This window comes from Rhinoraja longicauda, chromosome 30 (assembly GCF_053455715.1).
Source record: "Rhinoraja longicauda isolate Sanriku21f chromosome 30, sRhiLon1.1, whole genome shotgun sequence".
NCBI lineage: Eukaryota > Metazoa > Chordata > Chondrichthyes > Rajiformes > Arhynchobatidae > Rhinoraja > Rhinoraja longicauda.
Genome location: NC_135982.1, coordinates 29,498,981 through 29,524,735, shown reverse-complemented (window position 1 = coordinate 29,524,735; position 25,755 = coordinate 29,498,981). Strand labels below are relative to the sequence as shown.

The 25,755-nt window shown below is 49.9% G+C and overlaps 1 protein-coding gene across 2 annotated transcripts in view; it reads left to right on the top strand.

The window, feature by feature from the left end:
* The first annotated feature begins 4,935 nt into the window (after positions 1 to 4,935).
* LOC144608179 (rho guanine nucleotide exchange factor 10-like protein) overlaps positions 4,936 to 25,755 on the top strand; it is a 109,590-nt gene continuing 88,770 nt past the window's right edge. For both annotated transcript variants that reach the window (XM_078425686.1, XM_078425687.1), the window contains exons 1-2: positions 4,936 to 5,063; positions 17,469 to 17,556. In XM_078425686.1, coding sequence (XP_078281812.1) covers positions 17,520 to 17,556 — 37 coding nt within the window. In that variant the 5' untranslated portion in view covers positions 4,936 to 5,063; positions 17,469 to 17,519. The remainder of the gene's footprint in view (positions 5,064 to 17,468; positions 17,557 to 25,755) is intronic.

Below are 25,755 nucleotides of genomic sequence, written 5' to 3'. Positions count from 1 at the left end.
GAATTGAAATGTTGGCTCCATAATAAACCATGAAGCCAAGTTTCTTTCATATTGTAAGCGCGGTTTCAGGGGAGATAGCAGATTGGGAGACTGCAGTTTTTTTGTTGGCTCTAGGACGAAAAATTGTTGTTTTCTCTCAGTTTATATTTTGTCACCCACAATGAAATAATGAATGAACTGTAATTTTGGTCTCTTTGTAGAGGAATCTTTACCTTGGCATAACATGAATAATGTGACTGAGACATGCAATAAAAAGATGAAAATGAACACTGCTGGAAACAGAATTAAAAACAGGAAATTGTAGAAATGCCCAGAATTTCAACGTTTGAGGGCAAACCTTTCAACAGAACCGTTTTGATAGATTATTAATTTTATCCAATATCCCGTTTGTTAGTGTATCTACAGAGAGTGCTTTCAATTCTATTGTAAATCTATTGTTTGCCTATGTGTTTACAGAAGATGTAATATTGCTGATTGGGAGAATTAAGCTTCATCAACTTTTCAATGTGAAAGTTCTATGAAGCATAGACAGAGGGGACTGCAGGTGCTTTTGCCAACCATCTGCTAATCACCCCACCCCCCCCTCCTCACCTGTATCCACCTGTCACTGACCAGCCTTTGTCCTGCCCCTCCTCTCTTCCAGTTTCTCCCCCCCACCACAACCAGTCTGAAGAAGAGTCCCAACCTGAAATGTCCAGAGATGCTGCCTGACCCACTGAGTTACTCCAGCACTCTGTGAAACGTCACCTATCCATGTTCTCCACAGATGCTGCCTGACCCACTGAGTTACTCCAGCACTCTGTGAAACGTCACCTACCCATGTTCTCCAGAGATGCTGCCTGACATGCTGAGTTACTCCAGCACTCTGTGAAACGTCACCTATCCATGTTCTCCAGAGATGCTGCCTGACCCACTGAGTTACTCCAGCACTCTGTGAAACGTCACCTATCCATGTTCTCCAGAGATGCTGCTTGATCTGCTGAGTTACTCCAGCACTCTGTGAAACGTCTCCTATCCATGTTCTCCACAGATGCTGCCTGACCCGCTGAGTTACTCCAGCACTTTTTCTGATGAAATGTCTTCACTCTGAAGCATTTAATTTGGCCTTCTCTCAGCAGACTATGTCCGGCTGGGTGAATGTTTCTGGTATTTACTCATATTTTTATTGCAGTTCCAGCAACCACATTTTCTCTCACATGGTTCCTAAACCTGTTTTTAATTCCCAGTCAGCTGACTGAATAGGAATTCAAAGCAGCTGGACATTCATGAACTGCTGCAGAAAACTGGAGATGCTGGAAGTCTTTAACATGGATAGTAATTGCTGGAAGCTGTCAGTCCCCCCACCCCCCCCCCCCCCCCAGGGTCTGGGGAACAGAAACAGGTGGCACCTTCGATGGAACTAGAAAGGTAAGACAGCAAACATGTTAAGTTGCAGGTAACAGTAGGGATAGGGGTTGGGAGAACTAAGGGAATGCCTGTGATAGGGTGCAGACCAAAGTTGATAAGATGTAGTTGTGTTTAGTCTAGAGATACAGCGTGGAAACAGGCCCCTTCAGCCACCGAGTCCGTACCGACAAGCGATCCCCGCACACTAGCACTATCCTACCCACTAGGGATAATTTACAATCTTACCAAAGCCAATTAATCTACAAGCCTGTACGTCTTTGGAGTGTGGAAGGAAACCAGAGCTCCCGGAGAAAACCCACGCGGTCAGGAGAAAACCCACGCGGTCACAAGGAGAACGTGCAAACTCCGTAGAGACATCACCTGTGGTGTCTCTGGAGCTGTGAGAGCTAGTCTACCACTGCGCCAACGGTTAGAGGTAAAAGGCAGCATTCAGATCCAGGAAAGCTGCTTGTACTGTGACGCCCCTGATGTGTACGTCTTCAGCAAGTCCTGTACACATCGTGATCACCGCAGCTCAATGGGTTTTAAAAGGTTCAACAATTTTGTTGTTATTGGGATCTTTTCATCCTTTTCTGATGCATCGTTTATTTTCAGATACTGATAGACAATAGACAATAGGTGCAGGAGGAGGCCATTCAGCCCTTCGAGCCAGCACCGCCATTCAATGTGATCATGGCTGATCATTCTCAATCAGTACCCCGTTCCTGCCTTCTCCCTATACCCCCCTGACTCCGCTATCCTTAAGAGCTCTATCCAGCTCTCTCTTGAATGCATTCAGTGAATTGGCCTCCACTGCCTTCTGAGGCAGAGAGTTCCACAGATTCACAACTCTCTGACTGAAAAAGTTTTTCCTCATCTCAGTTCTAAATGGCCTACCCCTTATTGTTAAACTGTGGCCCCTTGTTCTGGACTCCCCCAACATTGGGAACATGTTTCCTGCCTCTAACGTGTCCAACCCCTTAATAATCTTATACGTTTCGATAAGATCTCCTCTCATCCTTCTAAATTCCAGTGTAGGGTCTCGACCCTAAACATCACCTGTCCATTATGTCCCCAGATGCTGTCTGATGCAATGACTTCCTCAAGACAGACACAAACAGCGGCAGAGACCCTCGTTGGATCCTGACCTCGGCTCGGGTCCGTGCAAGGTTTGCCCATTCTCCCTGTGACTGCGTGGGTTTCCTCTGGGCACTCCGGTTTTCTCCCACATCCCAAAGACGTGTGTGTTTGTAGGATAATCGGCCTCTGCAAATTGCCCCCAGTGTAGGGAGTGGATGGGCAAGTGGGATCACATAGAACTAGTGTGTGAACGGGTGTTCGATGGTTAGCATGGACTCAGTGGGCTGAAAGGCCTGTTTCCATGCTGTATCTTTCAATCAAATACAGTCGTAGGAATATCTTATACACAAACAGTTTCCAGGAATATATTTCCAGTGCTCAGTCTGTCCAGATTACATTGAAAGCCCAGGACAAAGAGTCATCAATTTAAAAATCAGTCCCTGTTCTTGTGATGAGTTGGCAAGGTGGATCTAAAGAATAGCTCTTAGGTGTTTGGTGTGGCCATTAGACAATGGAAAATAAATGCAGCTATCTACTGTACTCCACCTCATGACTCACATATCTGATTGTTGTTGATTGCATGATTGGCGGGGAGGGGTCTTATGAAGAATAATATCAATTGACTGCAGGGAGGAGGATGTTATTCAGCACAACTGAACAATCCTTTAATTATACACAGCTAATCCTCTATTAAATGTTAGTGAAAGAACATTGCAGTGGATCAGATCCTGGGGTATGTGGGAGAGGCATTATGATCTCATTCTTCTCTGGATTGGAAATGGGGGGAGGCCGAGTTGCTCAGTCCAAGTACTAATGTGAAAATAGACACAAGATGCTGGAGGAGCTCAGCGGGACAGGCAGCATCTCTGGAGAGAAGGAATGGGTGACGTTTCAGGTCGAGACCCTTCTTCCTCGACCCAAAACGCCACCCATTCCTTCTCTCCAGAGATGCTGCCTGTCCCGCTGAGTTACTCCAACTTTTTGTGTCTATTTTAGACAATTCAAAGCAGCGACTCCCTTCTTCAACACTCAGTGAAATGACTGCACAACTCTGACCGTGAGTTTCATCCCGAGCATTGCACCTCGACTGGGTGACATTTCTGAATGACTCTCCCTGGTCACTGAGAGCTGTGTTTTATTAATGATGAGTTGGTGTTTGAACGTGGGCCGGGTAAAGGCTGAAGTCAGACTGTTGTCAATGCACAACCTCTAGCTGCCTGGCTGGCTGTCTCCAGGATACCACACTCAATCAGATCTCCACATTTGCAATCATTAAACTTTAACCTTCCGCCCAGCTTTCTTTTATTTCTCTCTCTCTCCCCCTCTCTCCTCCCCCCCTCTCTCTCCCTCCCCCTCTCTCTCCCTCCCCTCTCTCTCTCTCTCTCTCTCTCTCTCTCTCCCTCTCTCTCCCCCTCTCCCCTCTCTCTCCTCCCCCCTCTCCCCCCTCTCTCTCTCTCTCCATCCCCCCTCTCTCTCCATCCCCCCCCTCTCTCTCCATTCCCCCCCCCTCTCTCTCTCTCTCTCTCCCCCTCTCCTCTCCCCCCTCTATCCTTTCCTGTGAAAGCGGAGTTGAAAGGAGATTTGAACTGCAAGATATGAAACGCAGAGAGGGAGAGACTATCGAGGCTGGCGTTGACCCCACGCGAGGGCTGAGCACAACAGATGATCATTATTCATCGCTGCACACAGGAGCGGGGAACGACCTACACTCGCCTCATTGGTCGTGAAGGAAGGATCCCAGCTCTCTATTGATCAGAGAGAAAGAGAGTAGAGAGAGGGTGGGAGTGTAGAGAGAGGGTGGGAGGGAGGGAGAGGGAGGAAGGGAGGGAGAGGGATGGGAAGAGGGAGGGGAGAGGGAGGGGAGAGGGAGAGGGAGGGATAGAGAGAGGGAGGGATAGAGAGAGGGAGGGGGAGAGAGGGAGGGAGAGAGGGAGGGAGGGAGAGAGGGAGGGAGGGATAGAGAGAGGGAGGGATAGAGAGAGGGAGGGGGAGAGAGAGAGGGAGGGAGAGAGAGAGGAGGGAGGGAGAGAGGGAGGGAGGGAGGGAGGGAGGGAGGGATGGATAGAGAGAGGGATAGAGAGAGGGATAGAGAGAGGGAGGGAGGGATAGAGAGAGGGAGGGGGGGATAGAGAGAGGGAGGGAGGGATAGAGAGAGGGAGGGAGGGACCCAGGACAGTGCCCTGGCTCCGCTGGGAGATTGCTCAGGAAGTTGCCAGCAGCCAATTCTGAAAAGATTTCTTACTGTTTGGTCACGGTGGGCTGAAAAGGTATGGGTTTTAAATGGCCTGATGTAGAGGGGGGAGAGAGGGAGGGAGGGAGGGAGAGAGGAGAGAGCGAGGGAGGGAGAGAGGGAGAGAGGGAGAGAGCGAGGGAGGGAGGGAGAGAGGGAGGGAGGGAGGGAGAGAGGGAGGGAGAGAGGGAGGGAGGGAGGGAGAGAGGGAGGGAGGGAGGGAGAGAGGGAGGGAGAGAGGAGAGAGAGAGAGGGAGAGGGAGAGAGAGAGCGCAAGAGCAAGCAGGCTTGATGTTCCTACCTTGTGGTTTCATCCGGGCGCCGAGCAAACCTCTCGCCCTTTGTATGTGCACAAAGGCAGAGCTGGGTGAGTGGACACGTCTGTTTCTGCGCCGATCACCCACCCTTTCAACCCCTCATTCCGCCGGGCCCCTCTCCGACAATCGCCTCGCCATCCATCCAGTGGGTTGGAGCTGGGGCTGGGCACAGCTGACAAAGGCCTTGTGTGGGAGAGGGTGAGGAGGAGAGGGGAGGGGAGGGGAGGGGAGGGGGGGAGAGGGGAGAGGGTGCGTTGAGGGGAGGGGGGAGAGGAGAAGAGGGGGTGGAGGGGAGGGGGTGGGGAGAGGGGAGGGGAGGGGGTAGAGGGTGGGTTGAGGGGAGGGGAGGGGAGGGGGTAGAGGGTGGGTTGAGGGGAGGGGAGGGGAGGGGAGGGTGGGTTGAGGGGAGGGGAGGGGAGGGGAGGTGGGTTGAGGGGAGAGGAGAGGGGAGGGGAGGGGAGGGGGTAGAGGGTGGGTTGAGGGGAGGGGAGGGGAGGGTGGGTTGAGGGGAGAGGAGAGGGGAGGGGAAGGGACACATTCAGAACTGTGCAGAAGAATAACAACAGGGGGGCTGGAGATTGTCAGCGACCCCCCACCCCCCAAGCTGTCAACTAGCATCCAGGTGATCCCGAGTGTGTGTGTGTTTACACATAATGTGGGTGGGGTTTGTTGACTGAACGGTCGCAGTTGCCTTGAGTTGCTGGGAGTGCGAGTGGCTGTGGTGGGGTGGGTGGGTGTGGGTACATGGTGTTGCGGGGGGCAGGGCAGGGCAGGGCAGGGCAGGAGTGGGTGCAGGGTCCGGGAGAATCTGGTGTTGTGTAGAGATGGTGGATAGAGTTCATTGTCATTTCTCTGGCCTCTCTTGGCCCACGCCAGACGCACTGTGTTAACTCTCTGTGCGCCAGGTCACAAACCACATCTCCCTTCACATCGTCATGTGAAGTGTGGAAACAGGCCCTTCGGCCCAACTTGCCCACACCGACCAACATGCCCCATCTACACTAGTCCCACTTCCTGGCGTTTGGCCCATATCCCTCTAAACCTGTCCTATCCATGTATCCATGTAAACCTGTCCTATCCATGTATCCCCCCCCCCCCCCCCTCACCTTAAACCTATGTCCTCTGGTTCTCGCTTCCCCTACTCTGGGAAAGAGACTCTATGCAGTTACCCGATCTATTCCTCTCATGATTTTATACACTGCTATGAGATCACCCATCATCCTTCTGCGCTTCAAGTCCTAGCCTGCCCAACCTCTCCTTGTAGCTCAGGCCCTCGAGTCCTGCCAACAGCTTACTAAATCTTCTCTTAAGCCTTTCCAGCTTGATAACATCTTTACTAGAACATAGTGAGTAAATGGTGTAAAACTGGATCAAACTAAAACTCTGCTGAACTGGACTCAGTGTGGTTAAATGGCCAAACCTGGGCCTATACCTGGTGGTTAAATGACCAAGCCTGGGCCTATACCTGGTGGTTAAATGGCCAAGCCTGGGCCTATACCTGGTGGTTAAATGGCCAAGCCTGGGCCTATACCTGGTGTTTAAATGGCCAAGCCTGGGCCTATACCTGGTGTTTAAATGGCCAAGCCTGGGCCTATACTTGGAAGCATGGGTTACTGATCTGGGGGACTAGGGGAAAAAAACTGCAGATGCTGGTTTAAATCGAATGTAGACACAAATTGCTGGAGTAACTCAGCGGGTCAGGCAGCATCTCTGGAGAGCAGGAATGGGTGACGTTTCGGGTCGAGACCCTTCTTCAGACTCTCGACCTGAAACATCATCCATTCCTTCTCTCCCGAGATGCTGCCTGACCCGCTGAGTTACTCCAGCATTTTGTGTTTACTGAGCTGGGGCGTGAGTGAAGACCCTCTGCTACAACTGGCGTGTTTAAATACGAGTTACTGAATAACCCATGGAATAAATGATTGGATTGTTGTTAAAAACTCAGCTGGTTCACTGATTTCCTCGAGATAAATAGAGGCATGCAACACAGAAACAGCCCCCTCAGCCTTCCCCCTGCAAACCACAATGCCCCATGTACACTGCCCACATTTGGCCCATATCCCACTGAACCTTTCCTAGCCATGTCCCTGTCTATGTGTCTTTTAAATGCTGCCACAACTACCTAATCTGGTAGGTAGTTCCAGACACCCACAAACATCTGAGCGAAAAGGTTGTCCCTCAGGTTCCCATTAACCCTTTCCCCTCCCACCTTAAACCTATGCCCTCTGGTTCTGTAGTCCCCTGCCCTGGGTAATACACTCTGCATTCACCCGATCCATTCCCTCATGATTTTACTTTCTGCTGTCCTTGCTTGGCTGGCCTACCTGTGACTGCAGGCTCACCAATGTGATCGGACTCCAGCAGTTTGTGTCTATGTTTGGTATAAACCGGCATCTGCAGTTCCTTTTTATTGCATTATACCAAGAAATTTGTGCTGGATTTGAGGTCTTGCTTTCAAATACTCCTATCCTCTGATGGTCAAAGATTGTCCTGAAGTTGCAAAGGCAATGGTCACTTCACTGTGCCAAAGGCAATGGTCACTTCATTGCTGACCACTGGCCCCTGAAGTATGGACAACAGTTCATATGTTGTAGAGCGTCATGGTGGGCTTCATTGTCAGAGGGGGGTGTTGGTGACCAGGAACAGATTGGTAGAGGACTTTATCTGTGTGCTAACTATAAGGCCCATTCTTTTATATACTGTACTGAATGTGTTGATGTTGACTGTGGGAGTTGGCGGTGGGTGTATGGAGCAAGCTGCCCGAGTTAGATAGAGCTCTAGGGACTAGCGGAATCAAGGGATATGGGGAGAAGGCAGGCACGGGTTACTGATTGTGGATGATCAGCCATGATCACAATGAATGGCGGTGCTGGCTCGATGAGCCAAATGGCTTCCTCCTGCACCTATTTTCTATGTTTCTTGGAGGCTGTAACTATCCCAACATTTAAGAAACAGTTGGACAAGTACATCGATAGGACAGGTTTGGAGGGAGATGGACCAAATGCAGGCAGGTGGGACTAGTGTAGCTGGGATATGTTGGCCGGTGTCGGCAAGTTGGGCCGAAGGGCCTGTTTCCACGTTGTATCACTCTATAACTCTCTGACTCTATGGGTCTATGGCTCTATGACTTGGAGCTGAGCCTGTGAATGCATGCTAGGTACACATTATGACTGAGGTTGAGGTGACCTTAGTTCTTGAGTGGCAATGACGTTGGCTGAACAATTTCCCATTGGATCTGTGCATTAGTCCCACTCCACCAGGAATCCCACTGGCAACGAGATGCAGCGTCGTGTGGCGAAACACGGAACAAAAACTCTAGTGGGGTAATGATGCAACATTGGCCTTCACCAATCCACTCTGAGATTTGGATTGGTTCTGTTGCAGCCCGATGGTTTGCATGAAATGAGGAAGCAATCAAAGGTCTACGGACAATCGGATGGAGGTTGCTTCACCATCCCTTTGACTGATGGATGTCTAGGTTTTGGCAAGACTGAGAAGGCCATTTACAGTGGCCGGTTCTTCCCTCTGTGCTTCTCCTGGTTTTGTCGACTGCTGCAGGTTTCTGTCCTAATGTAATAAAAAAAAAGAACTGCAGATGCTGGTTTGTACCATAGATAGACACAAAATGCTGGAGTAACTCAGTGGGTCACACAGCATATGCAGAGAAAATGTCTGGTTGGGACCTTTCTTCAGGTGGATTGTAGGGGGGAGGAACTGGAAGCAAGAAAAGACCAGGACAAACCAGTGCCGGCAACAGATGTCGTCAGGCAGGGTGGTTCCCCGATAGGCAGACGTATGTCCGCTGTGACACATGGACAGGGGGAGTATCTTGTCATCATGTATTGTTCTTTTGTTGACTGGTCAGCACGCAACAAAAGCTTTTCACTGTACCTCGGTACACGTGACAATAAACTAAATGCTGATCTAAATGTGGAGGACTCTGGCAATGACCATACCTGTGGTATACCTAGGGGCAGCAAACCTCTCCATTACAGTGTTCCTGAGGACCAAGGGAATTCCTCCCGTTCACAGACCAGGAGGGCACGTTTAGCTGCAGGTTAGCAGGTCGCCACAGGTGTATTACCTGAGCTGCGGTTGGTTTAAGGTGCTCCAGAATCAATGAGGGGAGGCTCACACTGTGGATATTAATGACGGATAGAATGGGGCTTGGTTCCACAATAACAGTCTGCCACACAATGTAGTTCCACAATTTAAACCTGTTTGTTTCCAAGGCTACAATTAAGGTTGTCAGCTTCCTCACTCCCAAATACGTCACCGCCCCGCGCCCCATGTGATCTCACCCAGCTAGCGGCCACGTGCTCCCGCTCCACCAATGGTGGCCGCCCGGGCCGGGAGGCGGGTTGCTATGCAACCTCCGTTAGGCGGAGCCCGCGCCTACACTGTCCGGGGCTTGGCGGCCCCGGGGCCACAGTGTCTGTGCCTACAGTGTCCGAGCCTACAGTGTCCGAGCCTACAGTGTCCGGGGCCTACAGTGTCCGGGGCCTACAGTGTCCGGGGCCTACAGTGTCCGGGGCCTACAGTGTCCGGGGCCTACATTGTCCGGGGCCTACATTGTCCGGGGCCTACAGTGTCCGGGGCCTACAGTGTCCGGGGCCTACAGTGTCCGGGGCCTACATTGTCCGGGGCCTACAGTGTCCGGGCCTACAGTGTCCGGGGCCTACAGTGTCTGGGGCCTACAGTGTCCGGGGCCTACAGTGTCCGGCGCCTACAGTGTCCGGGGCCTACAGTGTCCGGGCCTACAGTGTCCGGGCCTACAGTGTCCGGGCCCTACAGTGTCCGGGCCCTACAGTGTCCGGGGCCTACAGTGTCCGGGCCTACAGTGTCCGGGGCCTACAGTGTCCGGGCCTACAGTGTCCGGGGCCTACAGTGTCCGGGGCCTACATTGTCCGGGGCTTACAGTGTCCGGGCCTACAGTGTCCGGGGCCTACAGTGTCCGGCTAATACGGGACAGTTGGCAACCCGAGCTCTTGTCCTCCTTTATCAATATTGGGCATAGAGGAAGACTGACAACTTGTGCACAACATTAATAAATGATAACCATGGAAACGTACCCGGCATGACTTCCCAACCCGTGCCCTGAGGCACATTGTGGTCTCTGCTGCTGCTGCAGCTGAGGAGAAACTTGGCCATGGTCTGGGATGGTGCACTCAAGCAGATAGCTTCAAGTTCCAGTCTTTAATGAATACATGCTTTGGTTTCCCATGCAATCCCTTGTCCCAGACTTCCATCCAGTAGTTATGATTTTGTTAATATAATGAATCACCCTACTGTTCAATGATAGGTTCTGAATGGCACAGCAGTCTGATTTCAACTTCTATTAAAGCTGTCAACAGTGTTCCAAACGATGGGAACACTAATCATGGAGCCTCTGTAGGAATGAAATGCCGACGACCTGAATAAAACATGAAAACAAACTAATTAAGTTAATTTATTGTTGTCTTTCCTGTAACCTGTCGGTTGAGACAGGTTGCTGAACAATGGGCTGGATTCATTGTCAAGGATTGATACAAATACAGGTGATCCCCGCATTACGCATTTTGTTCAGGATGTTGGTGAGGCCACGTTTGGATATTATATACAGTTTCGGTCACGTTGCTACAGGACATGTTGTCAAGCTGGAAAGGGCGCAGAGAAGATTTACGAGGATGTTGCCATGACTCGAGGGCCTGAGCTACAGGGAGAGGTTGAGCAGGCTAGGACTCTATCCCTTGGAGTGCAGGTGGTGATCTAATAAAGATGTACAAGATCATGAGGGCAATAGATAGGGTGAATGCACAGAGTCTTTGCCCAGATTCATGAACCAAAAGACATAGATTTAAGTTGAGTGGAAAAAGATTTAATAGGAACCTGAGTGGCAAGAGTTGATCGAGGAGGTATAAGAAAATAACTGCAGATGCTGGTACAAATCAAAGGTATTTATTCACAAAGTGCTGGAGTAACTCAGCAGGTCGGGCAGCATCTCGGGAGAGAAGGAATGGGTGATGTTTCGGGTCGAGACCCTTCTTCAGACTGATGTCAGGGGGGCAGGTCAAAGGAAGGATATAGGTGGAGACAGGAAGAGAGAGGGAGATCTGGGAAGGAGGAGGGGAAGAGAGGGACAGAGGAACTATCTAAAGTTGGAGAAGTCGATGTTCATACCACCGGGCTGCAAACTGCCCAGGTGAAATATGAGGTGCTGCTCCTCCAATTTCCGGTGGGCCTCACTATGGCACTGGAGGAGGCCCATGACAGAAAGGTCAGACTGGGAATGGGAGGGGGAGTTAAAGTGCTGGGCCACCGGGAGATCAGTTTTGTTAATGCGGACCGAGCGCAGGTGTTCAGCGAAACGATCGTCAAGCCTGCGCTTGGTTTCGCCGATGTAAATAAGTTGGCATCTAGAGCAACGGATACAATAGATGAGGTTGGAGGAGGTGCAGGTGAACCTTTGTCTCACCTGGAAAGACTGTTTGGGTCCTTGGATGGAGTTGAGGGGGGAGGTAAAGGGACAGGTGTTGCATCTCGTGCGGTTGCAGGGGAAAGTGCCCGGGGTTGGGGTGGTTTGGGTGGGAAGGGACGAGTGGACCAGGGAGTTACGAAGGGAACGGTCTCTGCGGAACGCAGAGAGGGGAGGGGATGGGAAGATATGGCCAGTGGTGGGGTCCCGTTGTAGGTGACGGAAATGTTGGCTGATAATTTGTTGGATCCGCTGCCTGGCGGGGTGGAAGGTGAGAACGAGGGGGATCCTGTCCTTGTTGCGAGTGGGGGGAGGGGGAGCAAGAGTGGAGTTGCGGGATGTAGAAGAGACCCTAGTGAGAGCCTCATCTATAATATAGGAGGGGAAGCCCCGTTTCCTGAAGAACGAGCACATCTCCGAAGCCCTAGTGTGAAACACCTCATCCCGGGCGCAGATGCGGCGTAGACAGAGGAATTGGGAGTAGGGGATAGACTTTTTGCAGGGGACCGGGTGGGAAGAAGTGTAGTCCAGATAGCTGTGCGAGTCAGTGGGTTTATAGTAAATGTCTGTCACTAGTCTGTCTCCTGTGATGGAGATGGTGAGGTCCAGAAACGGGAGGGAGATGTCGGAGATAGTCCAGGTATATTTAAGGGCAGGATGGAAATTGGAGGTGAAGTGTATGAAGTCAGTGAGTTCTGCATGGGTGCAAGAGGTAGCACCAATGCAGTCGTCGATGTAGCGGAAATTGGAGGAACAGCACCTCATATTTCGCCTGGGCAGTTTGCAGCCCAGTGGTATGAACATCGACTTCTCCAACTTTAGATAGTTCCTCTGTCCCTCTCTTCCCCTCCTCCTTCCCAGATCTCCCTCTATCTTCCTGTCTCCACCTATATCCTTCCTTTGTCCCGCCCCCCCTGACATCTGATCGAGGAGGTCGTTGAGGCAGGTCTATAACGACATTTAAAAAACATTTTGATAGGTACATGGACAGGAAAGTTTTAAAGGGATACGGGCCAAAGGTGGGCAGGTGGGACTAGTGTAGATGGGGCATCTTGGTTGGCATGGGCAGGTTGGACTAGTGTAGATGAGGCATCTTGGTTGGCATGGGCAGGTGGGACTAGTGTAGATGGGGTATCTTGGTTGGCATGGGCAAGTTGGGACGAAGGGCCTGTTTCTGTGCTGTATCACTCTATGACTTTACCGTTGTTCAGAAATGGAAATTTAGCCTGACAGAATTCACAAAACAAGATCCAAAATTTTGAGTTGCAGAATAAAATTTGCTCTCTCAGAATTTATATGAAGAAAAAAATAGTAAAAGAGATGTAACCGTTTTCCAACTAGTGTGTCTTGATGCACATGCAGCTGATGCGACTTAATGCACATGCAGCTGATGCGACTTAATGTACATGCAGCTGATGCGACTTAATGCACATGCAGCTGATGCGACTTAATGCACATGCAGCTGATGCGACTTAATGCACATGCAGCTGATGCGACTTAATGCACATGCAGCTGATGCGACTTAATGTACATGCAGCTGATGCGACTTAATGTACATGCAGCTGATGCGACTTAATGCACATGCAGCTGATGCGACTTCGCGTTATGGAAAATCACGGTACCAAGTGTTTTTCAGGAATGCAACTCCCCCCTCCTCATTCCCACCCACACAGGGGCATCTCCTGCTTACAATATGAAGGTGGACCATTAAGGATTTACACCATGTGCACAAGAAAGGTCCCTTGTTCTGTGTATGGGCTAAGGATAGGAACAATGTAATTAGCTATGTTATCATAGACACCATCAACAACGTTTGCTTCCTTGTGAAATAAATGGTGAATTTTGTTGAGAGTGAGTGAGCAAAGGTTTTGTATGGGGCTGTTTGTGCCTCAGCAGGATGTTGCTTGATACAAACAGAGAGTTGTGAATCTGTGCAATTCTTTGCCACAGAAGGCAGTGGAGGCCAATTCACTGGATGTTTTCAAGAGAGAGTTAGATTTAGGTCTTTGGGCTAATGGAATCAAGGGATATGGGGAAAAAGCAGGAACGGGGCACTGATTTTGGATGATCAGCCATGATCATATTGAATGGCGGTGCTGGATACTCCAGCACCTATTTTCTATGTTTCTATGATTTTCACCAAGTCTTGCTCTGGTTTGGTTATGTTGTAGCTGTGGGCCGTCAGAAGGTGTTGAAAAAGTGGAACTTCTAGCAGGTTCATTCCACAAATACAAAGTGATGTGGTTTAAGGTCTGGCGCTAATGTTGCCAGACATTGGTTAAGGGATGGGAGGCAATGAGCAGTGACGAGGAGCTGTGTCTCTGTCTGGAGAGAAATGCAGAATGAAAAAAATGTCAATATTTGTTAAGCATAAACGTACAAGACATTGGTGAGGCCGCATTTGGACGATTGTGTTCTGTTTTGGTCACCCTGCTGTAGGAAAGATGTACAGCTGAAAAGAGTGTAGAGAAGATTTACAAGTTATTGGGAGGAGGTGCGCAGGCTAGGACTCTATTCCTTGGAGCGCCGGAAGATAAGGGGTGGTCTTATAGAGGTGTGTAAAACCATGAGGGGAATAGATAGGGTAAACGCACAGAATCTTTTACCCTGATTGAGGGAATCAAACACCAGGGGGCATGTTCAAGGTGAGAGAGGAAAGATTAATAGGAACCTGATGGGCAACTTTTGTGCAGAGAGGGTGGTAGGTGTATGGAACGTGCTCCCAGAGGAGGTTATTAGAGCAGGTGCTACAACAACATTTGAAAAGCATTTGGACAGGTAGGAGGGGTTAGGAGAGATATGGTGGGCCTGCTCGGGCAAGTGGGACCGTCAGCATGGACACGTTAGGCTGAAGGGCCTGTTTCCCTCCTTTATGGCTCCATGTCTGACTCTTTAACATGGTCTTGGATATAAGGAGCACAATTTTTAATGTCTGTGAGTGAAAAAAAAACCTTAGGGCTCTTAAAATAAAGAGAGAGAAGGATAATATTGGACCTTTGGAGGATGTAGGCGGATGAAATGGGCAGATGCATGGGGGTTGCAGTTTAATAAGACGTACAGGTATGTAGGTTAATTGGCTGGGTAAATGTAAAAATTGTCCCTAGTGGGTGTAGGATAGTGTTAATGTACGGGGATCACTAGGCGGCACGGACTTGGAGGGCCGAAAAGGCCTGTTTCCGGCTGTAGATATATGATATGATATGATATGATAATAGAGATATAAATAAGGAGTCTGAAGGAGGGTCTCAACCCGAAACGTCACCCATTCTCTCCAGAGATGCTACCAGTCCCGCTGAGTTACTCCAACATTTTGTGTCTATCTTAGGTATGAGGAGATATAGGGAATGACGGTTTATCGTTGAGACAGTGGGGTGTACTCATTTCCTATTGCTCTGTTATTCACAGTAACGTTTTGGTTCTGGGTAGAAATGAACAATTTTTTTCAATGTTCCTTTGTTCCTTGTTCCTCTGAATTTCCTTCTCTTGTTCCTGACATCCACGATTAGTCTGGGTTGACGTGGAATTGATCAGAAGTTCTGTGCATCAGTAGATACCATACATTGTTGTTTCACCCAGGACTCTCCCTTAAAACAACATGTGAACCCCATTGAATGCTGCTTAGAAGGCGCAGATGTAAAGTTTCAGGGGCATGTGGCAGGGTTTACTAGGAAGGATGCCAGGCATCGTGGGGAACGTGAAAGAGAATTTAAGAAGTCTAGAATCAATAAGACACCAGTTTAAAGCAGTTTCAGGTTTATGTTTGTGGGGTTGTGGGGTATTTGGCTATTGCCAGCATTTGGTCATATCTTTGGTGTCATTTGGTGTTGGGTTATCTGTGCCCACTTCTAAGGTCCAAGCTCACCTGTCAGTCCACAAAGAATCAAACTGAAGGCTTGACCCGCTGAGTTACTCCAGCATTTTGTGATACCTTCGATTTGAACCAGCATCTGCAGTTATTTTCCTACACAAAGAATCAAATGGCACTTCATAAGCGATACGAGCAGAATTAGGCCATTCGGCCCATCAAGTCTACTCCGCCATTCAATCATGGCTGATCTATCTCTCCTAACCCCATTCTCCTGCCTTCTCCCCATAACCTCTGACACCCGTACTAATCAAGAATCTATCTATCTCTGCCTTAAAAATATCCATTGACTTGGCCTCCACAGCCGTCTGTGGCACTGAATTCCCTAACCCCATAACCCCTGACACTCTTGCTAGTTTCTCAGCATTGTAGAAGGGTGGGGCAATGTTAGTAATGGGGTGGTTCAGCCACGCTGGAGACTCACTGATGATCGAGTGCAGACCGGGGTTGGTGCAGGAGCTGGGAGGGGTAGAGCACGATGAATATGGAGCACTTAACGTCATGTAATGTGAGTCTGCTTCCAGCGTTCCTCCACACACAGTCAGATTTAAATTCCTCTCCACTCCTCAGTCACCATCTGACACATTTACATTTTTTGCAATGGGCCGTGGCATTATGGTGCTGTCATTGATTCATGCTGCATTCTGCAAATGGATTTGTTGGCTGCTTTCCCCACAGGCCGGAGACAGTTAAGATCACGTCTGTCTTTAACACTTAAACAAAGGGATGATTTCAGGCTGTCATTTACAGTAACCTTTGCTAATCAATCGCCTTCATTTGTGTGAAGCAAATTATAAATGCGATATTTATTTTCCACAGCTGGCAGTGGCATGAAGGGACAGTGAGTCAGAGTGTCCACCCACCTTGCCTACATGTCCTCCTACTTGACGATCTGCTCTCTGTGCTGTGCCAATGGGCCCTCATCAAACACTACTTGTACAGTCATAGAGTGATACAGTGTGGAAACAGGCCCCTCGGCCCAACTTGCCCACACCGCCAACATGTCCCATCTACCCTAGTCCCACCAGCCTGCACTTGGTCCATATCCCCCCAAACCTGTCCAATCCATGTACCTGTCTAACTGTTTCTTAAATGTTGGGATTGTCCCAGCCTCAACTTCCTCCTCTGGCAGCTTGTTCCATACACCCACCACCCTTTGTGTGAAAAAGTTACCCCTCAGATTCCTATTAAATCTTTTCCCCTTCACCTTGAACCTATGTCCTCTGGTCCTCGATTCCCCAATTCTGGGCAAGAGACTCTGTGCATCTACCCGATCTATTCCTCTCATGATTTTGTACACCTCTATAAGATCACCTCTCATCCTCCTGCGCTCCAAGGAATAGAGACCCAGCCTACTCAACCTCTCCCTGTAGCTCACACCCTCTGGTCCTGGCAACATCCTCGCAAATCTTCTCTGAAACATTTCAAGCTTGACAATATCTTTTCTATAACATGGTGCCCAGAACTGAACACAAACATGACCTCCCAACTTCTATACTCAATTCAAGAGAATGCTCATTTTCTGGGAACTGCTACACCGGTCTCACTTTAATGCACTCTGTCTGCTCTGTGTGCAGTAGGGCATAGAGTCAGAGTCATGGAAACAAGCCCTTCGGCCAAGCTCGTCCATGCCAACCAGGATGCTCCATCTAAGCGAGACCCATTTGCTTGTGTTTGGCTCATATCCCTCTAAACCCCTGAGCCTTTCCTAACCATCAGGTCACCAGGTTCTCATGAGTTGTTTGATAAAAGTGAATTCCAAACCCACGCTGCCAAAGAACACAGAGCACTGGAGGAACTCAGTGAGTCAGACAATATCTGACCTGAAACATCGCCTGTCCATTACCTGAACTTCTGAGTTCCTCCAGCACTTTGTGTTTTGCTCAAGATTCCAGCACCTGCTGTTCCCTGAGTCTCCTTGCAAAGAACTAGTGTATGAGTGATCAATGGTCGGCGTGGAATCGATGGGTCGAAGGGCCTGTTTCCACGCTGCATCTGTAAACAAAACTGAACTACTGCTCTGTACAAGTGACCAACTGTTTCATGTGATGCTTTTACAGGTCTCAGCAGAAACTACATTTTATACTTAAACATAATATCAAATTATAATCCTAAAGCTAATGTTTCTCGCAACAGGAAGGGCACGGGTTCTGCTCGCTGATGTGACAGAAGGCGCTGTTGTGTGGCATGGCTTCCTCTGGTTCCTCTCCTGGTCAACTGCAAGGTAAGATAGTGACTGCTGAGCACCTCGGCTAGGGTTGCCAACTGTCCCGTATTAGCCGGGACATCCCGTATTAGTAGGGTTGCCAACTGTCCCGTATTAGCCGGGACATCCCGAATCTTGGGCAAAATTAGTTTGTCCCGTACAGGACCACCCTTGTCCCGTATTAGTAGGGTTGCCAACTTCCTCACTCCCAAATAAGGGACAAAGGGTGACGTCACCGGCCCGCGCCCCACGGGCCAGGCGGCCGCCATTGGTGGAGCGGGAGTACATGGCCGCTGGCTGGGTGAGGTCACATGGGACGCAAGGCGGTGACGTCACCTTGTCCCGTATTTGGGAGTGAGATAGTTGGTAACCCTAACCTCGGGACTACTGTTGTGTGTGGTAGGGACTGGACCGCATGCAGGGAGGGATGGATGAAGCAGAACCAGGTTACACTCCAACTACTGTTAACCACTGCAGTGCATTCTTGTAAAGGCTGCTGTTCTGGCTAAAGAGGCAATGTCCTCTGGCATCTAAGACTCAAGGCAAGGGTGTTTTATTGTCAAGGGTCCCGAACGGAACAATTAAGTTCTTACTTCATGTAAGCGGGCGGCACGGTGGCGCAGCGGTAGAGTTGCTGCCTTACAGTACCAGAGTCCCGGATTCGATCCTGACTACAGGTGTTGTCTGTATGGAGTTTGTACGTTCTCCCTGTGACCGCATGGGTTTTCTCCGGGTGCTCCGGTTTCCTCTCATACTCCAAAGACGTGCAGGTTTGTAGGTTAATTGGCTTTGGTAAAATTGTTAATTGTCCCTGGTGTGTGAGATAGTGTTAGTGTGCGGGGATCGCTGGTCGGCGTGAACTCGGTGGGCTGAAGGACCTGTTTCCACGCTGTATCTCTAAACTAAACTAAAAACTAAACCTGACAGTGGTTCACTTGATTGAAGTCTTACTTCAGTTTGCATGAAAGCTGCATTGAGTCAAGGAGCCACACAGCGCGGAATCAGGCTCGTTGGCACAGCTCATCCACGCTGGCCAAGATGCCAATCCCAGTTACTCCCACCTGCCTGCACCTGATGCTTTTCCCTCCAGACCTTTACCTGCTCAAGCGTCTCTTCAAGTTTAAACTGCAGTCGCCTCTCATGCTTCCTCTGGCAGTTTGTCCATATTTGCATCACCCTCTGTGCAAAACAATAGTTGCCCTTCCGGTCTCAAGTCAAAACGTCCAACCACTAGGGCTCTTAGAAATGAAGGTTTTTAAAATGTCATCGCCCCCCACTGATGGTCGCTCTTGTGTAAAATCTCTGATGAACTTGGTTTGATCTTGGATATTGTGCGGATTGAGGAGGAGGGTTACTGGGATCAAGCTGCACTGGAGGGGAATTCCTTTCATTCATTTAATTTAGTTTAGTTGAGTTTAGTTTAGTGCGGAAACAGGCCCTTTGGCCCACCGAGTCCGTGCCGACCAGCGATCACCCCGTACACTAGCACTATCCTACACACCAATTTGTAATCTTTACCAAAGCCAGTTAACCTACAAACCTGCACGTCTTTGGAATGTGGGAGGAAACCGGAGGACCCGGAGAAAACGAACACACTTGCCCCGCTCCCCGAACACACTCAGCCCTGAACACACTTGGCCCCGAACACACTTGCCCCGCTCCCCGAACACACTCGGCCCTGAACACACTTGGCCCCGAACACACTCGCCCCGCTCCCCGAACACACTTGCCCCGCTCCCCGAACACACTCGGCCCTGAACACACTTGGCCCCGAACACACTTGCCCCGCTCCCCGAACACACTCGGCCCTGAACACACTTGGCCCCGAACACACTTGCCCCGCTCCCCGAACACACTCGGCCCTGAACACACTTGGCCCCGAACACACTCGCCCCGCTCCCCGAACACACTTGGCCCCGAACACACTTGCCCCGCTCCCCGAACACACTTGCCCCGCTCCCCGAACACACTCGGCCCTGAACACACTTGGCCCCGAACACACTTGCCCCGCTCCCCGAACACACTCGGCCCTGAACACACTTGGCCCCGAACACACTCGCCCCGCTCCCCGAACACACTTGGCCCCGAACACACTTGCCCCGCTCCCCGAACACACTTGCCCCGCTCCCCGAACACACTTGCCCCGCTCCCCGAACACACTCGGCCCTGAACACACTTGGCCCCGAACACACTCGCCCCGCTCCCCGAACACACTCGGCCCCGAACACACTCGCCCCGCTCCCCGAACACACTCGCCCCGCTCCCCGAACACACTCGGCCCTGAACACACTTGGCCCCGAACACACTCGCCCCGCTCCCCAAACTCCGTTAACGAGCTCCGTTAGCCTACAATATCCAGGCCTACAGCGGCCCACGGGCCTAATAAGGGATAAGGGCGGTCCCATATGGGACAAACAAATTTAGCCCAAAATACAGGACAGTTGGCAACCCTAGATGGGAATGTCAAAAACTAGAGGGCACAGATATAAAGTTTAAAGGAGATGTACTGGGCAAGTTTGTTCCACAGAGGATGGTGGGGGCCTGGAACACACTGCCTGGGATGGTGGTGGAGGCTGATACAATGATGGTGTGGAAGAGACTTTTAGCTCGGAACATGGATGTGCAGGGAGTAGAGGGACATGGATATACAGGGAGCAGGGGGACATGGATATACAGGGAGTAGAGGGACATGGATATACAGGGAGTAGAGGGACATGGATATACAGGGAGTAGAGGGACATGGATATACAGGGAGTAGAGGGACATGGATATACAGGGAGTAGAGGGACATGGATATACAGGGAGTAGAGGGACATGGATATACAGGGAGTAGAGGGACATGGATATACAGGGAGTAGAGGGACATGGATATACAGGGAGTAGAGGGACATGGATATACAGGGAGCAGGGGGACATGGATATACAGGGAGTAAAGGGACATGGATATACAGGGAGCAGGGGGATATGGATATACAGGGAGTAGAGGGACATGGATATACAGGGAGTAGAGGGACATGGATATACAGGGAGTAGAGGGACATGGATATACAGGGAGCAGGGGGACATGGATATACAGGGAGCAGGGGGATATGGATATACAGGGAGTAGAGGGACATGGATATACAGGGAGCAGGGGGACATGGATATACAGGGAGCAGGGGGATATGGATATACAGGGAGCAGGGGGATATGGATATACAGGGAGCAGGGGGATATGGATATACAGGGAGCAGGGGGATATGGATCACATGCAGGCAGATGAGATTAGTTTAACTGGCATCATGTTCAGCACGGATATTGTGGGCCGTTCTATGCTTCTATCAGCTATGCGACTGAGTACATTCTGCATATTCTGTTTTTAATTAGTTAAATTGTTTGTTCATGTCTGAAAGTTGCAGCCAAAAACAAGCTGCTGTGTTGGAGCCAAGTGACTATTCTGGTCTGGTGCATGCAGATGCGTATGTGTTGCTTATTGTGATGCGAGGGCCTTTTGAGAATGTGGCCCAAGGACAGTGGCAATACTAAGCGATGTGAAATAAGCACACTTACTTACTGACGCTGTGCGTCCCTCCACTTTCATTTCCCTCACTCGTGGATAGGCCTGGAGGAGACGATGTTTCCACTCGTGCGAGAGTCTCGGACCAGAGGATCAGAATGAAAGGACATTCCTTGAGGAAGGAAATTGGGAGGAATTTCTTTAGTCAGAGGGCGGTGAATCTGTGAAATTAATTGCCACAAAAGGTAGTGGAGCCCAAGTCATTGGGTATTTTTAAGACAGTGATAGAATGATTCTTGATTAGTGCGGGTGTCAGGGATTATGGGGCGAAGGCAGGAGAATGGGGTTGAGAGGGAAAGATATATCAGCCATGATTATGGTTGCCAACTGTCCCATATTAGCCGGGACATCCCGTATTTTGGGCTAGATTAGTTGTACGGGACCGCCCTTGTCCCGTATTAGTAGGGTTGCCAACTTCCTCACTCCCAAATACGGGACAAAGGGTGATGTCACTGCCCCGCGCCCCACGTGACCTCACCCAGCCAGCGGCCATGTGCTCCCACTCCACCAATGGCGGCCACCCGGGCCGGGAACACGTGGCCGCTGGCTGGGTGAGGTCACATGGGGCGCGGGGCGGTGACGTCGCCCTTTGTCCCGTATTTGGGAGTGAGGAAGTTGGCAACCCTAGCCATGATTGAGTGGTGGAGGAGACTTGATGGGCCGAATGGCCTAACTCTGCTCCTATCAGGCATGAACCTATGCATCCATTGCAGCTCAACTATCTGCCTGTGCAGGGCTGTGGTGCACTCTGGTAATGAGAGCCCTCTCTCACTGAGCTCAGCGGTGTTGGCTTGCATGCGTCTCTGCCCTCAAGGTGCTTTGAAGGGCAGCTTCATGAAAAGAGCTTCAATGTTAAGGCAGTGGCTCTTCCGTCTCTGTGCCCCCAAAATGCCGGGCTGGCGTTTGTTCTGGAGTGGCCCTCTGACGTGGGCAAGTGCTTTTGCCACTCAGCCAGTAGCGGCACTGTGTTCAAATTTGAAGAGGAACGTTTAGATCAGTTATGTTCTCGGTATTTGGCTTCATCGTCCTGGCCTCCCACTCTGGTGTTGATTACAAACTCCCAGATACTTGGAAATGTCAGAGGAAAAAGCTGCACTTTCTATAAGAATGGACATTCCAAGCACTCTGATGTATTTCCCAGTTCTTGTTACTGCAGCATTCCCAGTTCATCAGGAATGTCGGCTTATCCTTGCAAAGAGACATTGTCACATCTCTGGCTTCTCTGGTAGTGGCCGGCACAGTGGCGCAGCGGTAGAGTTGCTGCCTTACAGCGCTTGCAGCGCCAAAGACCCAGGTTCGATCCTGACTACGGGTGCTGTCTGTACGCAGTTTGTACGTTCTCCCTGTGACCTGCGTGGGTTTCCTCCATGTTTTCTTCGGTTTCCTCCCACACTACAAAGACGTGCAGGTTTGTAGGTTAATTAGCCTGGCATAAATATAAATGGTCCCTAGTGTGTGTAGGATAGTGTTCATGTGTGGGCGATCGCTGGTCGGTACGGACTCAGTGGGCCGAAGGGCCCGTTTCCACACTGTATCTTTAAACTAAACTAAACTGGTGCAGGTTGAGGATTGCTCTGTATCAGACAGAGCGGGATGTCAATTGTAACAGAGAAACCTTGCATAGTACTTTATTACACATTTCAGAAGTATTTCAAATGTGTGCTGTAGTATTAGAGATACGGTGTGAAAACAGGCCCTTCAGCCCACCAGGTCCACACTGCCCAGGGATCCCTGCACACTAACACTATCCTACACACACTAGGGACAATTTACACATACACCAAGCCAATTAACCTACAAACCCATAGGTTTTTGGAATGTGGGAGGAAACCAAAGATCTAGGAGAAAAAAAGGTCACGGGGAGACCGTGCAAACTCCGTACAGACAGCACCCATAGTCAGGATCGAACCCGGTTCTCTGGCGCTGTGAGGCAGCAACTCTACCGCTGCACCACCAGTGTGTATTGTGAAATATTTAAACTACAGCAATTAGTTGGCAAATATAATAACATCCATGTGCGTTCACAAAGCTTGAAGCAAAAGATTTGGCAAAATAATTCCAGCACCTCGTAGCTTACTACTAATGTAGTATGTACTACTTCATTGGTTTTGAATCATGTGCAGGTTCCTGTGGATGCCTGTCCCAACTCCAATTGGAGATGACTTTATATCACATCTGGCCTTGCAGGTGAAGCCTCCTGTAAACAAAAGACCCACACAATTCAGGGCATGAAGTCATGGGAACTGTTGTGATGGCCTTGTATGCAACATAGTTTCATGCAAAAAGAGAGAGTGTTTGTATGCTGGAGAACACTAGCATTCTTTATTTATCGAGAAACTTGCCATGGCTGATAAGTTAGTGCGTTCTCAGACTGCCCCTGGCCAAAGATGCAGTCTGATGTAACGCACAATCTGACAGATGGGACGGCTGTAATCATGTGCTGGCAAATAGGCCACAACAGTGGCTGCATTTGCTTTGATGACCTGTGTTAATAATCTGTAATTAGAATGAAGGGGAAACAGCAAAGTAAACTCGGAGGTGGTGGCGGTAGAGTTGCTGCCTCACAGCGCCAGGGACCCGGGTTTGATCCTGACTACGGGCGCTGTCTGTACGGAGTTTGTACGTTCTCCCCGTGACCTGCGTGGGTTTCCTCCAGGTGCTCCGGTTTCTTCCCACACTCCAAAGACGTGCGGGTTTGTAGGTCAATTGGCTTGGTATAAATGTAAATTGTCGCTAGTGTGTGTAGGATAGTGTTAGTGTGCGGGGATTGCTGGTCGGCGTGGACTCAGTGGGCTGAAGGGCCTGTTTCTGCACTGTATCTCTAAACTAAATTAAACCCTGAATTATTCCCCGGCAACTTTACGTTTCAGGAAGGTACGTCATCTCTCCAGCGCTCCCCATTGATTAGTGAACGTGAAGGGAAAGTGGCAAATGTTACACCTTGTTTTCCTGGAATGCTGAAGCCAATTGGCCAGTTTAGGCATCTCAAACGTGAGGTTGCAGGATGACTAAATGTTGCAAGGTAGACACAGAGTGCTGGAGTAACTCAGCGGGTCAGGCAGCATCTGTGGAGAACATGGACAGGTGACGTTTCACAGAGTGCTGGAGTAACTCAGCGGGTCAGGCAGCATCTGTGGAGAACATGGACAGGTGACGTTTCACAGAGTGCTGGAGTAACTCAGCAGGTCAGGCAGCATCTTGGGAGAGAAGGAATGGGTGACGTTTCGGGTCGAGACCCCTCTTCAGACTGATCTATTCTAAATGTTGTAATGTCCGTGAGAGCTCTATTTCCACCCTCCCTCCACCCCGCTGAACGCATTCCGTGTCATTCGTGAGGGAATGCCAGCAGGGGTTCTGTAGGAGACCACAACCACTTTCCAGGTCTCCTGCTAACGTGCCCAAGGGTCGACATTATTCAGGCTGGAACACTAATGTTGGTACCTGCAGCCTCTCCATGTTCCCTGTGTGGGCAACAGGGCATGTGCAGCATCCAAATCCAATCCTGCCCTGACCAAGACGACAGGAAGTGGGACTAACATCCGCTGAGATGATAAATGCTGATTTTTATTTTTTATTTTTCCCTTCCTCCACTACCAAATACCTGCAACCACTCTTTGCCATCCAATTGCTGAACTTTTCCGCTGATTTTACCAAGAGTATTAGAGATATGGCGTGGAAGCAGGCCCTTCGGCCCACCGAGTCCATGCTAACCACGATCATTCATACGCTAGTTCTATCCTACACACACTAGCGACAATTTACAATTTTACAGAAGCCAATTAACCTACAAACCTTCACGTCTTTGGAGTGTGGGAGGAAACCAGAGCGCCCGGAGTAAATCCACACGATCACAGGGAGAACGTACAAACTCAGTACAGACAGCTCCCGTGGTCAGGATGGAACCTGGGTCTCTGGTGCTGTGAGGCAGTGACTCTGGTCTCGGTGGGCTGAAGCTGTTTCCATGCTGTATCTCTAAGCTAAACTAAACATAGAACATGGAGTAGTACAGCACAGGAACAGGCCCTTCGGCCCACAATGTCCATGCTCAACATGATGCCGTTAAATTAATCTCCTCTGCCTGCATGTGATCCATATCCTGTAGTTCCCTGCATATCCATGTGCTTTGCCAAAATCCTCATAAACTCTTTAAATATACTCTGGACACCCTCATGAAATAAAATCTGTTATGACATTTCAATTTCCCTATGCACCTATTATAAAGAGATAACATCTGCAGGCCCTTCAACATGCAAACAAGAAGAAAAACCCTGTGTTAGTTGGTAAATACCCTCATGTAATGTTAAACCATAGAGTTCAACAAGGTTCAGTCTTGATCTTCACTGAGATAGTAGGTATCGGCTGGGATGATATAAAGTGTGAAGGAAAAAACTGCAGATGATGGTTTAAAATGAAGATAGACACAAAATGCTGGAGTAACTCATCGGGACAGGCAGCATCTCTGGGGAGAAGGAATGGGTGATGTTTCGGGTCGAGATCCTTCCTCAGACTGAATGATGTAAAGCGAGTGGATGTGGACTTGGTTCTCCTGGGATAGAGGGATGTTGTACAGGCATCCAGAGCCATATTATCATCCAATGATCCTTTTACCAGCACGCTTTTAATCGGATACACTGAACAGCCTCATGTAGTGTCGTAGCCTC